This window comes from Trachurus trachurus (assembly GCF_905171665.1).
Source record: "Trachurus trachurus genome assembly, chromosome: 7".
NCBI classification, from domain to species: Eukaryota; Metazoa; Chordata; class Actinopteri; order Carangiformes; family Carangidae; genus Trachurus; species Trachurus trachurus.
In genome coordinates this window covers 11,062,985-11,083,980 of record NC_139901.1, presented here as the reverse complement: position 1 = coordinate 11,083,980, position 20,996 = coordinate 11,062,985, and the positions used below count along the sequence as shown (strand labels likewise).

General features: G+C 41.7%; 1 protein-coding gene across 2 annotated transcripts in view; it reads left to right on the top strand.

Moving 5' to 3' along the window:
* LOC310988739 (vitamin D3 receptor A) overlaps positions 1 to 20,750 on the top strand; it is a 78,120-nt gene extending 57,370 nt beyond the window's left edge. The window contains exons 4-9 of one of the 2 annotated variants that reach the window (XM_083975436.1): positions 4,374 to 4,558; positions 6,911 to 7,010; positions 7,517 to 7,694; positions 10,297 to 10,448; positions 11,592 to 11,708; positions 12,677 to 20,750. In XM_083975436.1, the coding sequence (XP_083831562.1) occupies positions 4,374 to 4,558; positions 6,911 to 7,010; positions 7,517 to 7,694; positions 10,297 to 10,448; positions 11,592 to 11,708; positions 12,677 to 12,930 (986 nt within the window). In that variant the 3' untranslated portion in view covers positions 12,931 to 20,750. The remainder of the gene's footprint in view (positions 1 to 4,373; positions 4,559 to 6,910; positions 7,011 to 7,516; positions 7,695 to 10,296; positions 10,449 to 11,591; positions 11,709 to 12,676) is intronic. The other variant, XM_083975437.1, reaches the window with a different exon arrangement.
* The last annotated feature ends 246 nt before the right edge of the window (positions 20,751 to 20,996 follow it).

Sequence of the window (20,996 nt, the reverse complement as noted above, 5' to 3'; positions counted from 1 at the left end):
ATTGTGTTTAACCGGTCCGTTGGCTGGTTAATGAGTAAGCCCGCTGTGAACCTCGGGCCTGAAGTGCTGCTCTGCCTTTTTTTTTTTTTTTTTTTTACCTCGTAGTCTTGTGGCGTTACTGGTGTTTACCAAACTCATATTTTTTATTTATTTATTTTTCCACCACCCCTCCCTCCACTGTTTGCCTTTCTCTCTGTCTTCCTTTCTTCGCCCCTCTCTGCCATTCAGGCCACCGCATCGCCACATCCAATCAGTCGCTGCCCAAACAGCAAACTCTCTTTGGTAAACTGCCGCGTGTCTGCCAAGCACTGTGGGGTGGTCAAGATGTTCCTTTGATGGCGTGTTGTTTTTTGTGGACTCCTGCCTTAATGATGCCATCCAGGGCTTCAACTTGGCTGGAAACTGACTGGTTCAATCATGTCCCCGGCCTTAGAATAGCTGCTTTGACGGCCTGTGCCAAACTCTGACCAAACTGTGCCTATTCATGATCGGGGCTTTGAGCTGCACCACAAGGAGTGGTTCTAGGCAGTCGCTGCTGGCTTGAGGGGTGGGGGGGGTGGGGGGGCTGGATGGACATTGGAGCGCGGCCAAAGCCTAATTAATGATGGTGTGTTAAAAGAGATGAAAGCCAAGCAAATCCTTTTTGGTTAGCTAAGCAGTCAGATTCATTCAGTTGCCTTTTTAAGCCCGTGTTGCCAAACTGTTGTTGTTGTTGTTGTCTGCATCACCACATCATGCGGTTACGTAACGCCGCTTCTGTGGTTGCAATCCAGGGTGCAATCACTGAAAATCCACTTCAAATATAGTTGTTTACAGCTTCCAGGAAAACAACCAGTACTTAGTATGAAGCGCATGATCCGAGCGCTGTTTAATTTAGTCATCCGTGCCATCTCATTGGTCTCTTAAATTAGCAGTTACTGTGAAGTATGTATTTATTTGGTACATTTATTCCTTTGATCCAAACATGCACTTTAACCATTGTGAAGGCTAAAAGGCCGCAGCTCGCCACACGACCACGTGGATGCGCAGATGAAACTGCTGCATTAACAAGATTACGATCATAAAACGGTTTCGACCTGTTGAATCATTTAGAGGACACAGAATAACTCGACCTTCATTAACAAAGGCTACAATGCAGTTACACACCTAAACAAATGCTAACTCTATGATTTATTGGTGCTAAATTGAGTGTGAACGGTGAGACAGTTTCCGTGTAGCTGGCCGGCCGTAGTATCTGTGTGTTTTTGACCTCGTGACTCTGGGTCCCATCTCCCTTTGGCAGTCGTGGTTTGTCTGGCAGTCGTGTCCGTCTGCCTGCCTGTCTGTCTGTCTGTCTGTCTGCACAGTTGAGCGCTTAATGGGCAATCGGTCACTGTGGCACCGAGTCAAGAGGATAATATGGGCAGAGGCATTCAGGGGTCAGCGCATTACACCGATGGTGACTGCGTTCACTGCATACCCGGAGTACTACCTGTAAAATGCCACCGAAATGATTCCTTTTCTCTCACCTTCGTGGAGAGCGTCTGCACTTTCTGTGCCATCTCTGTTTTTCCCATGTGCTGTTATTATTACTGTGCTAAAGTGCAGAGAGGAAAAAGAACAGTAATATGAAATGTGGTTCAGCAAACATTGTTTATCTTTTTTTTTTTTGGTTTGGTGGTAAATACACTCTGAAAATGCGAGCTCTCAGTTCTCCTAGTGTGGTTTTCTTTCATCTTTTTTCTCTGTATGTTCTGTACAGTTTCCGGTGTGCTCTGGGAACGTGTTGTCGTCATTAGCTGCAGCTTCAAACACTAACAGTGTGACACTCTTCCTGCTTCCTTCCATGGCCTTTACAGAAACATTATGTTCTGTAACATGAAGTAGAACAGCAATTCCCCGAATACAGTGTGTTAATGTGACGTCTCATATATTAGTTGTGTGTGCATTTATAGAGTGTTCCAGGTCAAGAGCAGATGCATCTGTTTTCTTCATCGCGCAACTACTCAATTAAAACAGTGACTAATAATATCCTGTCAAAACCTGTTTCCATTTAAGTAAGGAATAAGCTCTGTTTACAATTTAAAGAGCAGCACAAGTGGATTTTTTTCATACCACCTCGTTACAGCTGTCACTTTCACACGCTGAGCATTCGGGCCCCATGTTTTTCATTTAAATATGAAGTCTTAAGTCACAGCTTGTAATTCAAGGTTTCCTGTTTCACATCAGCGGTGCAGGAGCGGACATGCAGATGTAGGTGTGTTTTTTTAAAAGACAAATATTGCACTTTAGATGTAGTACAGTATGTGACACGTTCTTAACTGAATCCAAATAAGTGTGTTGTAAGAAACCTCTTCTCATTCAACAGTTTGAACGGAGCCGCTCACAGCAGCTGCCTGACATTAGGAATGGGCTCATCCAGAGACTCTGCCTGCGCTGTGAGCTGAAAATAACATCATAAAAAAAGCACAAAAAAAAAACAGGATTTGTCGATGAACTTGGACATAAATTCACACTGACCTGCTGTTTGCATTTCCGATATGCTCTTTTTTTGTCATCTGCTGTAATATATGGATGGGGATATGGAGGAAAAAGAGGAGTAGCCACTAAATGATCACTTCCTGCACGGTTTTTCAGCAGCGAATGGCCTCAACACTGTGACGACGCCAGACAGGTTTAGCTAACATTGCTAACATTTTTTTTCAAGATGTAGACATTTTTATTGTTTGTCTGGAGGTCGATTTATAACACAACATGGACGCAAAAGGTTTTTATTACAGCTCTGACATTTCTGGAAATATGTTTTATTATGGCCAAAGGGGTCAGATTTTTGGCATTTGAGCGAGGCGGCCTCCTCTCTATCCAGTACCACTCTCTATAAACACTGTGCCTAATCCATTCTGCACCACTGTGCTGCTCCGCCTGCAGTCTTCATCCGTTGCAGCATGAATAAGGCAAAAGGCACTTTAATGTCCAACGCCCGTTACATCAGCCACATAAAGAGGCAGCAGACATGGCAGGCCGTATGTGCGTGCTCAGCTCAGGAGATGTATGTTTCATGTAAACTGGGATGGAAGTTCACATGAGATCTCCCTCACCTAGTTTTCAAATCTAACTTTGATTTACTGCTGATGGCAGCACTTACTGTAAGTTTATTCTCACATCACACTCGTAATACCACGCTGCATTGTGAGATATCCAAACTAACATCCAGACTGGTGGGAGCTGATATTCTTTGATCATTTATCCAACGTGTCATGATAATGCTTTCTTTTATGTCATAACTCTTCAACTCATTCAAAAACCTTTATTTCTACAGGGAGCACTCGCACACAATTTTGAAGAGATAAGTAATATAGATAGATAATATACAGTTTAATGTATAAAAACAGTAAAAGGCATACAGAAAAGAATCCTGTTTGCAGTGAAGCCCACACATTCATACTGCCATGAGTCAGCAGACAAAGATTAAAAAAGATTAAAAGGGGTTAACTCATCTAATTTGAAACTTTTCTGCAGGCTATTCCACTGAGCGCGGTGGTTATCAAGGATCCGATGAGTCTTGGGACCCAGTTCAGTGTGAAGTTGAGCTACACTTAATACGACATGCTGGGCAGCCAAGAAGCATTATTTTTATCTACCACAACAGTCACTCGATGACAGCAACTGTGAACACAAGTCAACAAACAGAAAGAAACATGATGAAATTTGACAGGAATTAAATACAAATTGTTCTTTTATTCTTATTGTGTTTTTTGTGTGTGTTTTTTAAATCAAACTATGTCTCCTCTTAAATCTCACCAAACGTGATTCTCTGCTTCGTCAGCTATTATTAGCTGCTGGGACTATATATATTTTTACTTTCACTGAACCCAGATCAGTTTCCGTTAAGTGATACTTGTGGTTTACATTTTGAAGGTGTGACCCCTCGATTAAATCTAGTCTGACACTTTCTGTTTGTTCCTGTTTTGATAGTTTCGAGCAATTCATAATACTGATTCAAAATACTAATGATTTTTACGCTTCTGCATTAGCGACAGTCAGAGTGGAAACCATTTTGTTTTTCAGTTGAACGTCCGTCGGTCTTCTGTAAATTTGGCACAAACATTAACTCAGATTCAGGGATGAACAGATTGGAGTTTGGTGGTTAACAGTTAAAGGTCATGATGAAGTTCACAGAACATGATTTTGACGTTGTGAGCACAATTTCTCCATAACATGAGGGAAAATTGTTAAATTTGATAAAAATGCTGACCTGGTTTCATGGACAAAATAGTTTTTGGCGGCCCAAAGTCAATTGCACTGATATGATCATGCAGGGGTTTAATTTGTTTAACATTGAATCGTTCTTATTTGGCTTATTTCTCTCCTTCTTGCTCCATCCTCTTTTCCAGTCATCCTGACAGACGAGGAGGTTCAGAGGAAGAAAGAAATGATACTGAAGAGGAAGGAGGAGGAAGCGGCCCGGGAGGCGATGAGGCCACGGCTGAACGATGAGCAGGCACGGATGATTTCCTGCCTGGTGGAAGCTCACCACAAGACCTACGATGCCTCCTATTCTGATTTCTCTCGCTTCAGGGTGGGTTCATTCACTAAGTTTCTTTCCTTCATTGACCAAAACCACAATCACATTATCACTGATGTGGCCGAAATCACTTTGTTCCCCACCATGAAGCTGGGTGAAGCAGATCATGCTGTCATGCAGTAGAGGGTGGGATTCCCTGAAGAACAGCTTTTTGACGTAATACTATTAACATATAGTTATACTCGTTTTACATTTTCAAGTTCACAGCTTGACAGTATAGAAACTAAAAAAAAACCTCATCATAGGCAATACATACTGTACCACCTGCTCTTTTTCACCACAACCCTGTATTCTCTCTCTCTCTCTTTTGTTTACGTCATGATTTAACAGGAGGTGTAAGTACACAGGTCCGTTATCTGAGAGAATCTATATTATGAACTCTTTGGTAAAATTTGAGGCAATACAATTGAAGGTTCAAATTTTACTGAGGTACTTGATTTTAATACTAAGTATATAATAATAAACAGTAGAATTAAAAAGTAAATTTTTTTTTATGTCAATACATTGTTATGTACATTGTTGTGTGGAACAACACCAGAAAGTGTGAAACAGCATACTGAATTAACTGAAGCTGTCGTAAAAGGCTTTTAGGATACAGGATTTGGTCAAATCCTACTACAAGCTGTCTCTTTAAGAGGTTATTTGAAATTAAGCAAATATTACCTTAATTAACTTACCGTATGTATGATTTTTTTTTAAGACAGTGATGGAATACAGAACTCAAGTAAATGTATTTAAGTGTCACTGTGAATGACTCGAGGAGGGTACATTAACAGATAAAATAATCTGGAAAGGCAATCACTACTTCATCTCTGAAAGTTTGTTTACGTCATAATAATTTACTTGTGAATGATAACTACCTATCATCTTTTATACAGTGTTAAAACACGACAACATATGTATTTAGGTTAAAGTCTTAAGTTTTAATGTAACTCTCGAGGACACAGCCACACCTACATTTTGGTCTCTTGGGTCAAAATAAACTTTTTTTTTTCTTCTTAGGGAACCGCAGATTGTAAATACACATCACATAAACACACAAGCAGCTGGTTTACTGGCTGATGTGGTGACGGCCAATGTCAGCAGGTTATAGAGATGTTGAAGGCTAAGAAGCTAAAATTGAGTGCGATGGACTTGACTGTGGTGATTTATGGTTTTTTTTTTTCTTGTGTTCAGATAAAGAGTAGAGAGTGTTACTATACCTGTTTGACAGTTTCGACTGTGACTCGGCAGACTCTCGGTCTGCTGAGCCGAGAAAAAAATAACCCATTTCAACAAGAAGACAAAATGAACCTAATTAATCTGTGGTGATTTATGTTCTCCAGTGTTTTTATCAGCTAAGATCACAGGGAATACACACACACACACGAGGTAGTGGTGACAGTCAGATTTATTATGATCAACATGTGTATGGAACATATTGTGGAGTAAAATGAGTGTACTGGGTATAAAAGTGAAGGCAGTCAAAACCCCTCCTGTGATGTCAAGATGTAGCTGTAAATAACGTCTCTAACCACAGTCATATTTCAGACCGGCGCGTTGACTAACACACACCCGTGTGTGTTTTCAGTTTGCTTGACACCAGTAACACGATTCACCAAAGGCGTTTATCCGACCAACAGTGGTGTCGTATTTTCTTCCTCCGCGCCACCACTCGATACCCTGAGACAACGTTCCTCTCTGTGGAACCATAACAAACAACTGGGTCGTCGGAGAAAAATGAGATGGAGGACACAGATTGGATGGAACGAGAACGTCTCCAAACACTTCTCCCTGTCTCGTTGATTTATTAGCGCCAAGTGTGATCCTGTCGCACGCTGCGCACTAGACAGCCACAACCACACTCCCCTTGGGTAGTAAATACCAGAGTTTTTCAGTCGTGAATGTCGCTTTGAACTGCATGTGAACCCTGCAAGACGTAGTGCCCGCTTAATGCTAAAAATATACTGAGCAACAACGTCTGATCAGAGTAGAAAATACTGAAGTGTGCTTCAAAGATAAAGTGGGAATAGACTCCAGAAGGCAATGAACTGTGTTTTTTTTTTTTGAAGGACTCTCCACACTGGTCTTTGAGTAAACATTTGTAATAAGCCGACACTCGTATGGATCACAGACCGTACTCCTCTCACTTACACTTATGTTTGTTTGCATCTTCAGCTTCTACTTCCTCTGCTAGTTCCACTGTGACTTAACCCTAACCTGATAACTGGGGGAACCCTTCCTCTGTGACCTTTTGCATCTGATTTGTCACCATAGAGAAGGAGGAGGTAGAGCCCAGCAGTGCACTGAGATGTGAATGTGTCACAGTGAGGATTTTAATATTTGTGTCTCTCTGTGCTTCCACAGCCTCCAGTGCGTGAAGGCCCAGTAACACGCAGCGCCAGCAGAGCCGCCTCCCTTCACTCTCTGTCCGATGCCTCCTCTGACTCATTCAACCACTCTCCTGGTGAGATGCTCCTCCTGCCTTTGATTGCTCTTGTGGTTCAGGGTTAGCGTTCGCAAAGACACAGGCCTGAAGAAATCTATCGAGTTAAAAATACAAGTGAGCAGTAACTCTGTGCCCACGGTCTGCCTCGGCTTCACACTGTGTGTTAGTGTGCCAGAGACGGCCCATTCAGTGTCTGTGTTTCTACCAATTCTTGTTTACTTGAGTAACAAGCAAATGCAGTAGATTTGCTCCTGAATCTTCATCTTTGTTTTCATCGCTTAGACCATTTATCCATCCATTGTATTGCCCTACTTTGTGCTTATTCCTGCTCTGTATTACTATTAAAGTTGTCAGTAAGAGTCAGATATCAAACTCAGTGCAATTCTATGTTAAAAATGAACGTTTTCATTTATATTTAATGTTGTCTAATGTTAATTTCTGTGTGTTCAAAATGTAGTAATCACCTCCTTTCTCTCTGCCCATGACCTCTCCGTCCTTCCCTCCTCGTTCCCCTCCTCAAACAGAGTCCGTGGACACCAAGATGAACTTGAGCAACTTGTTAATGATGTACCAGGACGGTGCCAGCAGTCCAGACTCCAGTGAGGAAGACACCAAGCTGTCCATGCTGCCCCACCTGGCTGACCTGGTCTCCTACAGCATCCAGAAGGTCATCGGTTTTGCCAAGATGATTCCAGGCTTCAGGTACAAAACAAGACACACAACAATTATCAAGTGTAGTCAGAGAAGTTATGTGGTAGACAGGGTTCCCATGGGTCCTTAAAAAGACTGAAATTATTATAATCTATTATATATTATAATTAAAATAAAGACACTAAGGTCTCATATTTATTATTTAAGTAATTATCTTTATAGGTATTAAATTGTAGATAGGGTGTTTTTAAATTATGGTGGTGGTTTTTTGATGCTGCTGTTTCAGGTGTTCAGTTCTAGTTTTCTACTTTACCTCTATGTTAAACTGGTGTTTACAGGAGAACAAAAACTGAAGTCTGAGTAAAGGAGATTATTTCCACGTGGTTTGATTTTTATTTTCATTTCTTAAAGTCTTAAAAAAAAGTGTTGCTCTGCACTCAGTATAGTGTAGCTTACATTACTGTCTTGGATAGTGTTTTGGGTTGTTTTTGTGTGTTTTTCCTTGACGAGGAGTCACCACAGGAAGAAGATTTTCATCATACATCATACAAACAATATGATGTCGCCTTATTGTAACTTGTGTTCACATTGTTGTTCTTGCATCTTATTTGACAGATTTGATCTAATTTGATTCATATCTGAAATGACAGTAGAATAAATCTACTGCAATTTTGACAAACAATTAATCATTTGAGTCATTGATCAAAGAAAAACACCAAATATTTGCTGTCTCTAGCTTCTAAGATGTAAGGATTTACTGCTATTTAGTTGTCTTAAATAGTGTGGTGTGGTCACTTTTCGCTCTGGAAAATAGTGATGGAGCAGTTTTCATTATTTTTTTTTAGACCAAGGGATTAATTAATTCAACAATAAAATGTTATGCAGATGAATCAATAATTAAATTTAGGCCAGAATTAGCTAATGTTTTTTATTAATTGTTGGTCAACCTCAGGGACACAGCACACTTCTGAAGCTGGGTCAGCAGGAACACCTCTGATTGGCTCCCGTCCTCCGGTGTCATCTACCAGCCATCTTGATAATTAAACGACATTACCCCCGCAGCTTCCTGTTTCACTCAGGCCTAGTAATCATTTGTTGAATGGTAAAATTCTGCTGCATCCAACCAGTGGCTTCTCCACACACTGAGGCTAACAGCCTGAATGAGCTCCCCGCCCACACGCAGAGCACAATGATTTGCTGCCCACATGTACGCGTTGTATTATTGGGTGAGATGCTATTATCGCTCCCCAACAAACAAGCTCCTCCAAGAAAACGCTGGAACAAGCTGTAGCTTTTATAAATACATGCTGAGCAGAGAGATAAGTTTCTAAATGAATGCACATGCACGCACCATGTAATAAAAGACCAGAAGTGACACATCTGCTGTATGGACATAGATTATGCATACATGAGTGTTTGCAAACAGAAATGGAAACAGTTGATGTGCAGACAGTGCTGCATTTATATGCAGTTTTGCTGCTGCTGACCTTGCTGCAGTGCATCATGGGTATATGGGTGAGCTGTGTGTGGAAGGATTTTTTTTTTTTGTTTACCTTGAAGATGCGACAGACACATAATAACATAGAGCTTTTTGCAGCACGATGAATCGATTACAGGTTTGCACATTTCTAGCCTGGAGCAGCAGATTAAGTCTGATAGACCTCAGCCCTCATCATGTTTGTAGGCCTTCATTTTACATGCACGTGTTCAGCTGAACGCAGGATTTCGTCCCCATGTGCTCTTTGGAGTTCTTTCACACTCTTCACACAGTGGTGTAAATTAACTTTCTGTTTCTCACAGAAACACAGTGGAAAAAGATGGCAGGTCATTCTGTCGTATTGGCATCGGTGAACAGGATGACAAAATTGTATTATTTCATCATCTGAAGGGCAAAAGTTGCACCTGTGGCTTTCAGGGTGTGGGGACACATGTCCTGCAGCACTGTGCAGTAATTATGTGAGGCCTGAGGGAGGGGTCTGCTAATGACAGAGGTCTGTGTGTGCACTGTGGTGCTTGTGTGTGCGCACGCTTTTGTAGCCACACATAGCTTAGGGTTGGACACGCTGTTGCTACAGTAACTATATAATACATTCAGCATGCCTGCTGTGCTTATTAGCCTCCCTCCCACACACACAGACACACACACACACACACTCAGAAGTAGAGGTGGTTAAGTACAACTTTCTGACAGACAAATACCTGATTTCTGTTAAATGGATAATGTAGGATAGAGTGTGTGTGTGTGTGTGTGTGTGTGTGTGTGTGTGTGTGTGTGTGTGTGTGTGTTTCACAGTGGTCATTTGCTGTGGCTGCACACACACCCACATACAGACTTGCTCCATGTGTGCGACAGTTTGGACACATGGAAAATCCAGCTGTTCCTCTGGTTTTTCCTCTGGTCTCTGTCTGCTCCACGTCCGTCTCTATGCAGTCAAGCCCCGCGGTGATAACAACTGTTTATCTTTGTATTTTTCCTGCTGTCTGAATTTATTCTTTAACAAAAACAGACATTAGCAGCTTTATATTCTTAAATTGTCATCGTCACTAACTAGGGATCTGTTTTTTTTGCTATTACTCGACAGCTAATGTTAGCTTTAAGAGCTATTCCAGTGTTATATAGTTCATACCGCATCTTTGACTGTGTGTGTTCCAGAGAGCTGACGGCAGAGGACCAGATCGCTCTGTTGAAGTCAAGTGCCATCGAGATCATCATGCTACGGTCCAACCAGTCGTTCAGCCTGGAGGACATGTCCTGGAGCTGTGGAGGACCCGACTTCAAATACTGCATCAATGACGTTACAAAGGGTTGGTTTCATCTCACACAGTCAGTCCGTCACAGTCAAGGAATGGGATCAGTGGCTCTGACACACACACCTGCTCACTCGCAGCATGATGGCTTTGATTATCGATCACACATAGATATGCGCTTCCCTGAGAGCTCAATACACTGCTAAAAAACACGCACAAAGGATATAGGTGTGCTCTAAATTTTAAAAAAAATATATCTTCATCAATTTGACTACACCATTACTTCATTATATGAGCAATGGCTATTCTTCAGCACATAAATAACAAACAAATATAGTAAAAACAGCATGAAAAAACCAACTAAAACCACACTACAACTACACTAGAAGTGGTTCCAAGGGACACTGAAAATGTATGAACCTTTGTATGATTTCTTGTTGACTCCTGAAGTAAAAAGCACTGATTAACAAGGACGTTCCAGCAGGTTCATCACTTCAATTCCAATAGCGACTCGAGCGAGTATGAGAGAGACAGAGACAGAGAGAGACACACAGAGACACAGTTATGGTACAAAGAGCCACTGGTTGGACTGAAACTCAGCTGTGGTTTCGCCTTCTCCCCAAACTCAGCCCCACACGTTTGTTTGCAGGTGTTTGTATAATTTCTGCCGAGTACGTGTCAAATCGATTTTGCAGCAGATTTGTGAATTGTGTGGCAGTGCATTGAGCTCTCAGGGCCACTGCAGCGTCATCGAGCACTGCCTTGATGAAATGTGACTGTACACACAACAACAGGCTCACACAGAGAGAAATATGTTCATTGTAGCTGCTGATTACACAGCTGGGATTACTTTTTTCCCCACCTTATATGACAGAGCCTTACAAGGATCTTCTGCAAACTGTTTTTCTACGCGCACTTGCACATTATTATGAGGTTTTGACTTCAGGTATTTTCATGGAAGCAATAAAGTGGCCACAAATACACACACACTCTGTGCTTATTCGCTTACATATACAGGACAGGAAGTGATGTCCTCTGTCCACAATGTATAAACAGAGAGAGGGAGAGTAGGGATTCTCCAGTGAAGCTCCCTGCTGTATAAAGTGTGTTTTCATTCAGAAGTCAATAAGAAAGCTCCATGTATGTTTCCATACCTTTGTGTAAGAGGATGTAACTGACTCTTTGCGTTGACCTCTGTAGCGGGTCACACTCTGGAGCTGTTGGAGCCGTTGGTGAAGTTCCAGGTTGGTCTGAAGAAACTCAACCTGCACGAAGAGGAACACGTGCTGCTCATGGCCATCTGCCTGCTCTCCCCAGGTACCGCTTGTGTTGTGTGTGTGTGTTTGGCTGTCGATGTTGTGGGTGTTTTTCCAGCTATTTTTTAGATAGTTGCCAGATGGACTGTCTACTAACAACACCATTTCATCAAAAGTGTGCTGTTCAGACATGTATTCTTTTTTTGAGGTTTTAATGGCACTTTGAAAACCAGAGAATGATCATCATCACTGAATGAGGCCATCAAGCAGCAAGGCTAGTTCAGGATTACGTGACACGGCCTCATTTTTGTCTAAACATTTCAAAGGCTTTTTGTAGCCTTCCTCCTCAAGGCTTGAAGAACATAACTCCACTGTTGTCAAAGCAACAAAATCTTTGTACATAAATGAAATGAAGCAGAGTCTCCTTGACCCTTCGATCCACATGATGCAATTTGTGTTGATCAGCAGAGCACAGTATTACAGGCTCTGTCAGGGACAGCAGTGTCTCCACTTAATATACAGCAAAAAGAAAAGCTGAGTCAGTCTCTGAATATGGTATGTTATTACAAAATCCAAAAAATATATTTATCTTTAGCCAGATCTTAAAGGGATAGTTCAACATTTTTGGCAAATTGGCCGATTGCCATAATCCCTGTAGTCATAGCAGTAGGTTCGTTACCTTTATTTGTCGATGCAAGCTATTTTTAGAATGGCGGAGCCAAGCCATGAGCTGCTCAGAGCTGCGCTACGGAGGCTAATGGGGTTTCTTGGTTTCCCTCATCAAACTCATCAAATACACAAGCAGCTCGCGGCTCTGCTCCGCCGTTCTAAAAATAGCTTGCACCGACAATTAAAGGTGACAAACCTACTCCTAAAACTATAAGGATTATGGTAATGGGCCAATTTGCCAAAATGTTGAACTATCCCTTTAAGAAGATGCTTAGCAGTGAACATGTCCACAGACCTCATCCTTCTTCCCCCCTCTGCTTGGTTGTCTTGCTCGTCCTTCCCCACCGTCTCTGACGGCAGATCGTCCAGGTGTCCAAGACCACGCCCGCATCGAGCAGCTGCAGGACCATCTGTCAGAGGCGCTGCAGGCGTACATCCGGGTCAACCACCCAGGCGGACGCCTCCTCTACGCCAAGATGATCCAGAAACTGGCCGACCTGCGCAGCCTGAACGAGGAGCACTCCAAGCAGTACCGCTCGCTGTCCTTCCAGCCTGAGCACAGCATGCAGCTCACCCCCCTGGTCCTGGAAGTGTTTGGCAGTGAGGTGTCATAGCAGAGAAGGCAAGCACATAAACATATACACCCTCATCACACACAGGATGATTAACCAACCCTTACCGCCTCCCCTCCACCCCCAAGATCACCCCGGCCTTGATACATCCCTGGACATGTGGGAGAAAGATTAATATTCAAGTAGGTAGACAGTAACCTTCACCTCCTCCATCATCGGCCCATCCTTCTTCTCTTCCTCCTGACTGTTAGGAGCAAGACTCAGATCAGGGTTCGGGACACCTGAACATGCTGTGGATGTCCGCAGCATTCGGATCGGGTTCACAAACACAGTACCGAAAATTACATTTCATTAGGTCACGTGGATACCTTGACTCACAGACATCTGGAGCAGCTGGACATCCTGATCCTCTCCACAATCCACAAAACTCCAGATTTGCCTTTTCTCATCACCACCTTCCCCCCCAGACATCACTTCTAGATTCCTGCCATTATTTTTATTTCTAACAGCGGAGACAGCTCGATGGATGTGGCGTCACATCCGTTTTTACCGTCATCCTCATAACATTGCTTCATGTTCACATCATCGTGACGACGGACAGGAATAGATACACAGATCTACAGTGATTTTCCATGCTGGCACTCGTGAGGTACCGATAAACCGCTTAGCCATGTTACTACACTAGTGTTAGTTAGCTATAAATTGTTGTTTGTTTGACAGCAAATACATCCAAATATACGAAACATCAACATGGCCAGCCACGGGCAAGCATACAGTAATGTCGTGAAAATTATACTTGGTTCACTGGTTTTAAAAATACTTGGTGGAGATGGGAGTGTAGCAGGTGTGTTTTCCTGCTAAGCCCCTGTGTATCTGTGTAGGCGAGGTCTCAGATGGTCCGATGAAGTGAAGAAAGGAATTTCAAGTAGGAATGTTTCAGCGTGGGAATGGCGGGAGAGGAAAGGTGCGATTGGGAGGAACGAGCGAAGGAGATTGGGTAGACGGAGGGAGATGCTACGGCTGGAATTCCTTGTTCACAAGACAAAAAAAGGAATTTCACAAAACAAGAATGTATGTATAATGCTATATAAATATAAATGATACGTATAAGCTGATATATATAAATATATATATAGAAATATTTAAGAGAGCAAACGGTTGCTTCCAAGGAGGCAAACAGTTCTGAGTGTTGTATAATGTAGAGGATTCAAAGGCCCCTCCTCTGTTGAGTGTGTATGTGTAACTTTCAAAAGACAAATGTATACACGCATAGAGAAAGCGCTGAGAAGTGTGCGAGGAGTCCTTCTATTTTTGTGATGTGTGTACAGTATATGAGAATATTGATGGACCACAAGGGGGTGTGTGTACAGGCTCTGACTGAGGGTTTAGTGCAGGGAAGCACTTCACTGTTGGATTTTTGTCGTTATTGGACCTGTGAAGTTTGTAGACTGACATACGCAAACACAACGTCATATTTCGTGGATAGTGACTATCCCAAAAAAAAAAAGAAGAAAAAAAAATTGTCCGGCTGGTTAGATTGCTGCTAAGACAGTTAGAGCTAGATAGTTGGCTAGAAACCAACTACCGGCTGTTGCCTCAGGGAAAAGTTTGTCTGATGATATTGTGTACTTGGTGTTTACGGTGTGTGTGGCGTAAGCTTACAATCATGAGACGGAGATTGTTTTTGAAGCTCTAGGCATCACTGTGATTTCTAATCATACTAAATAACAGCATAAGTAAGCTAAAAGTGAAACTTTTTAAAATGGATTACTACAATATTTTCATTCCTAAGCTTCTGTTCCAAAAAACAAAAGAAACACAAAAAAAAAGTCTTTACAAAACAGTTTGCATTTCGGATCATTACAGTCAAAGTGGACATACCCATTTAGTGGCAACATTTGAGAACACCGAGACATCTGTGTTGAAAACATTGCTTGATTAATATCAGCCTTAAGTTCAGTTTGTTTTTCTTTCTTCAGGGCAAAGTGAATATTTTACAAATGGTAGCAATATACAGTAGTTGAAAAATGTATTGCCTGTATAGTGTTTTTTGGAATGAAATCCTTCAGATGCTCTTAACAGCAGGACAGAGTTGTAAAAACATGAGAAAGAAGAACTTTTTTTATATTCAGTATAAAATCAAGCCTCATGCCGTTTTGTCACATTTATATCATTTCAACACCAGCTGCATAAGCGAGGTTTAGGATGTTACTTTTCAACATCACTACATATCATATCACGTTTCTGTTGACACGGTGCATGCTCTCCCCTCACGCAGGCCTGGATCACCCCCTTGTGGACAAACTTTGTAAATACCACTTGCTAAGTCTGTACATAGTTAGAGGTTAATGTAGGCAAAATACTAAGAGAATTCAATTGTTGATGGCAAGATGCTCTGGAAATACAGCACTATATGCAATTAGGAGATGGACTCTTACGTTGTATTTAACTAGAACACACAGAGGTGACAATCCTGGTCAAAGAGACTGAGTTGTTTCAGAGAGCGCCGATGAAAACTGTTGGGTTCGGGTTTGACCAGTACGGCTTTTTTAGCAAGCTGATATTTGTGACTGGAAGTGCTGGGAGCCAATATTCCTAAATTCAAATTAGACTCATTTTGTATCAGTGAAACACACAGAGCGGGTTTCACAGAAAACAAATCTGGCCAATACACAGTACAGTAGTTCCCCAGTGAAGGGCCAGCATTGGTCCAGCCCTGTTTTGGATGATGAGCTCTTACTGAAATGAACATTAGTGCAATGGTGGGACTCAGAAACCTAATGTGTTGTATAATTTGCAAAGACGTCACCTGACTGAACATTCCCAGCGGTGGTTGTTGTGTTGAGCATTCCAACTGGCTGAGTCTCACGCACGATCTGAACGCACGCAAACATCAAGTGCGAACATCCTTAACTCTCCGCCAGCTTTTCTGACGGCGCCTGGCAACTCAGTATGTCTCCATAGGAAGTGTCCCCTCTGTCCGTTCCAGGCTTATGGATGTACGTCTTTTCTCTTCTCTCTCTCTCTCTCTCTCTCTCCCTCTCCCTCTCTCTCTCTCTCTCTCTCTCTCAATCTCTCTAAAGTCAATCGATAAGCTTTTGACAATTATACAGTATATCCATAATATTTTCATTTTGGTGAAAAACTTTCCTGTTTTTCTTTTTTTTTTTTCAAGATTGTCAATTGTAATGTGTGTCAGTTTGCTGTCTAGCTACTAGTGCTTGGCTTGCTGCGCCGGGACGTCATTTTAATGAAGCAGAGATGAGCAAAGTGGACTCCTGGAGCCTTTTCCAATTGCAAATGAACAAGTTCCCCCTTCCCCTGATTCCAACTGAGTGTATATGGAAAAGCCCTCCTTAACTATCCATGTGCCTCCACCTTGTTTGGACAAGGGAGGGACACTGGCACTTGCTCCCTTTCCCCTTTTTCCTGTTGGAGTAACAAAGACTTGTCATTGCAGCCATGTATCTGTAGCCACACAGTGGAGCTACGTCTTTGTTAAAGGAAAGGCAGTCCCCAGCTCTGTATAACAAAAAAAAAAAACATCATCTACTCTACACATCTACTTTTCCAGAAGCAGGATGTCAAACACAAGTCAAGTGTTCATAAACTAACACTGCCTCAACTGACTGACAGGATTTAGCCAGAGGCAAACTGTCGCAGCAACAGCATGGGCGTGCCTCTACATTCGTCACTCAACCATCTAACCGCCTCTTCTTCTGCAATAGCAAATTACAGCAGGATTACTCTTCATAGCTTTAACTCGGCAGCCAATCCGCCTCTGCTTCTCTTTGGATAAACTGTGGCGCACCAAGGGCTGATGGGAGTCTTGAGATATAGTGAAAACAGGCTGCTGTGTGATTGGACGTGTAATGACATGCGATGATGACGCAGAAAGAGCCGGCTCCTTTTTGACCCGGGAAAAAAATCGTTTTGTGAATTGGGCGTCCAGACGACTGTGTAGAGTTTGTAGAGTGCAGGAGATAAAAGTATTTTTAAAAACCAGAATCGCCACCGGCAGATGTAGTGACATGACGCTGTACAGGCAGAGTGTGCAGTGACCGACTGAGATGTCGCCTCCTTAACCCAAAGCGTGACATTACCTTTCTCACTACTCTGTGTCTCTCATCGCAGCTCTTGACATTTTTAAAGAATAGTTGTTGAATGACATATATAAATATATATATATATATAAAAGTGGACTTTTTACATACAACATCAACACCTACATCATCTGTTTAAAAAAGGAATGCAGGAGAGGGTGATGGGGAGAGAGTTTCGCTTGGCTGTCAGGGCTCTGAGAGTGAAATTATGTAACTTTGCTGCGCTGCTTACGGACATTTTGCCGATTCCTCTTAATTTCCAGCACTAATGGTCAAGTTTTGGCAAATGGTAAACCTGCAACACGGATCTGACTGAGTATTTTTACATTTTTACAGCAGTTAACACAAGGACCGTAGCTGATGCTAGAAGCCATTAGCACTCAAATGGACCCAAACAAAGCCGAAGCGGCGCTCTCCCCCCCCTCCTCACCCCTCCTCCCGTCAACCCAGGTCAGCAGCTCCACCTCAGTAGCCTTACTTACAGAAACCTCACTCAGCTGGAAAACATCAAACAGATACCTCAATAATTTACAGAATGACTTTTTTACAATAGCTTTTAAGGGAACCAAACATAAACTCACACCACACACACAGTCAAACAGACACACTACAACTCTTTCCTCAATCTTTGCAGTGTTTTTATGTCAGACATACAGTGAACTAGTTGCCAGTTGTTGTACGAAGAAGATTGTCCAGTAGAATCCTGTTGCCAGTAGACCAGTCAGTATACGAGTGGATCCCAATGTTTCTAAATGTTAACTGTCACTCTCCCTGTTTTTTTTGTTTTGTTTGTTTTTTTTCTGCTTTACTCACTTGATCCTCATCTCTGCCTCATTTCCATATTTTCTGTCTTTGTTGTCTCTCTGTCTCTACAAACAGATGACGTGCCGCTAAGCTTTGGCGCTACGTTTAACCAAACATACTACCTCTCCCTTCCGCACATATATATATATTTACATATATATAAATATTTTTTTGTCGCAGCATGATTTTATTATTAAAAAACATCCATTTTTATTTTAACACTAATTTAGTTTTTTTTTTGTGTATATGTACAGTATATTCCTTTTTATCTCTTTTTATATGCTGGATGATTTTTTTTTTACCTCAAACATCTCAATATAAGCCTACAAATCTTCAAGTCAGTAAATCAGAGGCCTGTGTAGCATTGCGTCACCTCTAGAGTGTGTGAATGTATAAAAAAAAAATGCATGGAAGTAAAGCTACACTCACATAGCAGCTGAAATTCCTCTTCGCTCCCTCTCATGTGACACAGATTTGATTAATTTTTTACATTTTTCATCTGGACAAAATGAATCTGTGGAAACAAGGACAAAAGCTGATACATAGAAGCCCCAGATACATAACTGTATCAGTTATTAAGTGTATCACAGACACAGTTAAAACTGGAAGACATATCTATATCAGAAAAGTGTTAGAAATGACTGAGATTTCAGGACCATAATCTGTATAATCTCACTTTATAATTCTAGTTTGTAATGAGATGATGTACCCTCACATTCGTGCATTGAATGTAAAGTTAGCCCTAGGAGCCAGTTAGCTTATCTTAACTTAAAGAGCAGCTAGCGAAATTTTTGAATGGATTAAACCTTTGAGGTATTGCTTTTAAAGGTCCCATATTTTACATTTTACTTTACTTTACTCTACTTTAAGTATCGATCCATAAGACAATATATTTGTCGATTCAAGAACCAAAAACCATCCCAGTGTAGTTTGACATCCCTTCTCTCAGGCCTGTCTCTGGAGCTCTAGTCACAACAGATCAGTCAGCCAATCAGAAGAGAAGAGGCTCAGACTGCCTCTTCTGATTGGCTGACTATTTTCTGAATGATCCGGTAAAAAAATGCAGCAGGGCTTGGTGACTTATTTGTGACATCACAAAGTTCAGGAAGTTGTGATTAAGGCTCAGTGTGTTAGGGTTTTCTGAATTCAGGCTGTGTGCATTTCTCTGGGGGACTGAGGCTTTCACAGTCTTTTCTGTTTTCATGAATTGTTGCTGTGTTGTCGAATATGTTTTTAAGTGCAGTGCTGTGGAAAAGAATTTCCCCTCGGGGAACAAGTCAAAACTCAAAACTATTAATATAGAACCTACTATAACTCTGCTTTATAATCACACTACACATGGATATCTACCTTTATTGTATGGGACCTTTAAAAGTAATGAGAAAATACTCCAAACTAATTCTATACCAAAGCAGCAAACACTTTTAAGAAAAAGATTAAAAGAGATGTTTAAACAAGTTAAATATTTAAAGGAAATGCAAGGAGTCTAAGTGGTCAGACAGGAGCATAGAGAAGGACGGAGATGAAATCTGCTATGTGAATGTATCTTAAAACCTCAGAGGTGACGAGCGGTGCACACTTCAGAGGCACCAAGAGAAGAAGTAAAACAGGACGCAGGTCAAAGCACCAGCCCTCAAAAAACACTCTGACGCTACTAAACATATAGGCGATGTTGTCGTAAAACGTCACCTGTGATTCGGGCTGAGGACATGTTTGTCGTGTTTGTCTGATGGGACTCCGCAGAGCCGCCGCTTGTTCTCTGGGCTTCTCTGCAGAGCTCAAAGTGTTGTCATGTGACGCACACTCGTCATCAGGCTTGTGTGAAGATTAACACAGCCATTCAGAGACGAAAGATGAACGAGGTCTTTTGCATTGATTTCACACTGACTCAAACAAAGGGAGTGGTAGTTTGACTTTGATAACTGCTCTGTCCTAACAACTTCAAGTGTAAACTAGTGCTGTGGCCTGGACGTAACAACAACAACACCAAATGCGGTGTTGTCCCTCAGTCAGCTTTGCTTCTGTATCGCGGGTTTCCTGTGTATTTCTCTCTGTATGCTTTCCTCAAAGGTCTCAAAGGGTTTGTAACATTGGGATCCCATTTTAGATGTTCTAGATACAAATAGTGCATTTTATTTTTTTATTTTCATTTTTTTCTACTGCTGAGTCTCACACACCTGCTCTTGCCCGACCTCAGCACTCTCCTTTCTTGTAACCCCCCCACACCTCTCTACTCTGGGTCTGGAGCTTAATGTTGATTTGCTGCTCTCACTCAGCTTTCAGACAAGCAGGCCTTCAAAATATATGCTGTGAATGACACACCAAGCCTTTAGTGATCACTCTTCGTATTATACTGACTAAACGAATCACGTTTTCAACTCACAGCATGTGGAAGTTAAGGCTCTTCTAAGGTTCATTTACTACCATCAACTGCTGCTGATAGAAAGCTTTGGACAGACATGGAAATTCACAGGTTGAGTTTAATCAAATTTTTAAAAATATTTGATATTAAATGATACAGTTTTATTGTATTAAATCAGATTCATGGCCTTTTGGGAAAAGGATGAATTAATAAAAAAAAAAGCCCGTATGGGGAAAAACAGGTAATGTGAAACGGATTCAAATATTTTTTCTTGATGAAATGAAATAAATTGGATCATGGAAAATGAAATGAAATTCAGCAGACTATAAATTGAGCTTATCTCAGTTAACGTGCGGCTCCCAATGAGCCGCTGAACCTGAGGAGAGCAGGTACATAGAAAGTCAGCTTTTCTACTGCGGTGACAGTCGGACACTCGTCCTTCAACTGTCGCTCTGATTGCGTTTCTCTGCTACCTCTTTGAATATGCGCTTGCTCATACACACATGCACTTAAAACAGCTGCACTCACAGACCAACATAAACTCATATTGACTGACTGAAGAAGACAAGACACTGAACACAGCACCTACACCTACACCTACACACACACACACACACACACACACACACACACACACACACACACAGATAGACATTAACATACACACAACGCACCCTGGTGTGCACTTCTTTCTCCCTCACCAGCAGTTTTTGCCAATGATGCACTTGTGTTTTGTCTCTAAATGCTCTGCAAAATGTGTGATGTCGAAAAAAGATTTGTTGTCATCATCTGTTTTTTGTTTTGTTTTTTAAACTGGACCTGGAGTAGCCAGGTGGTTA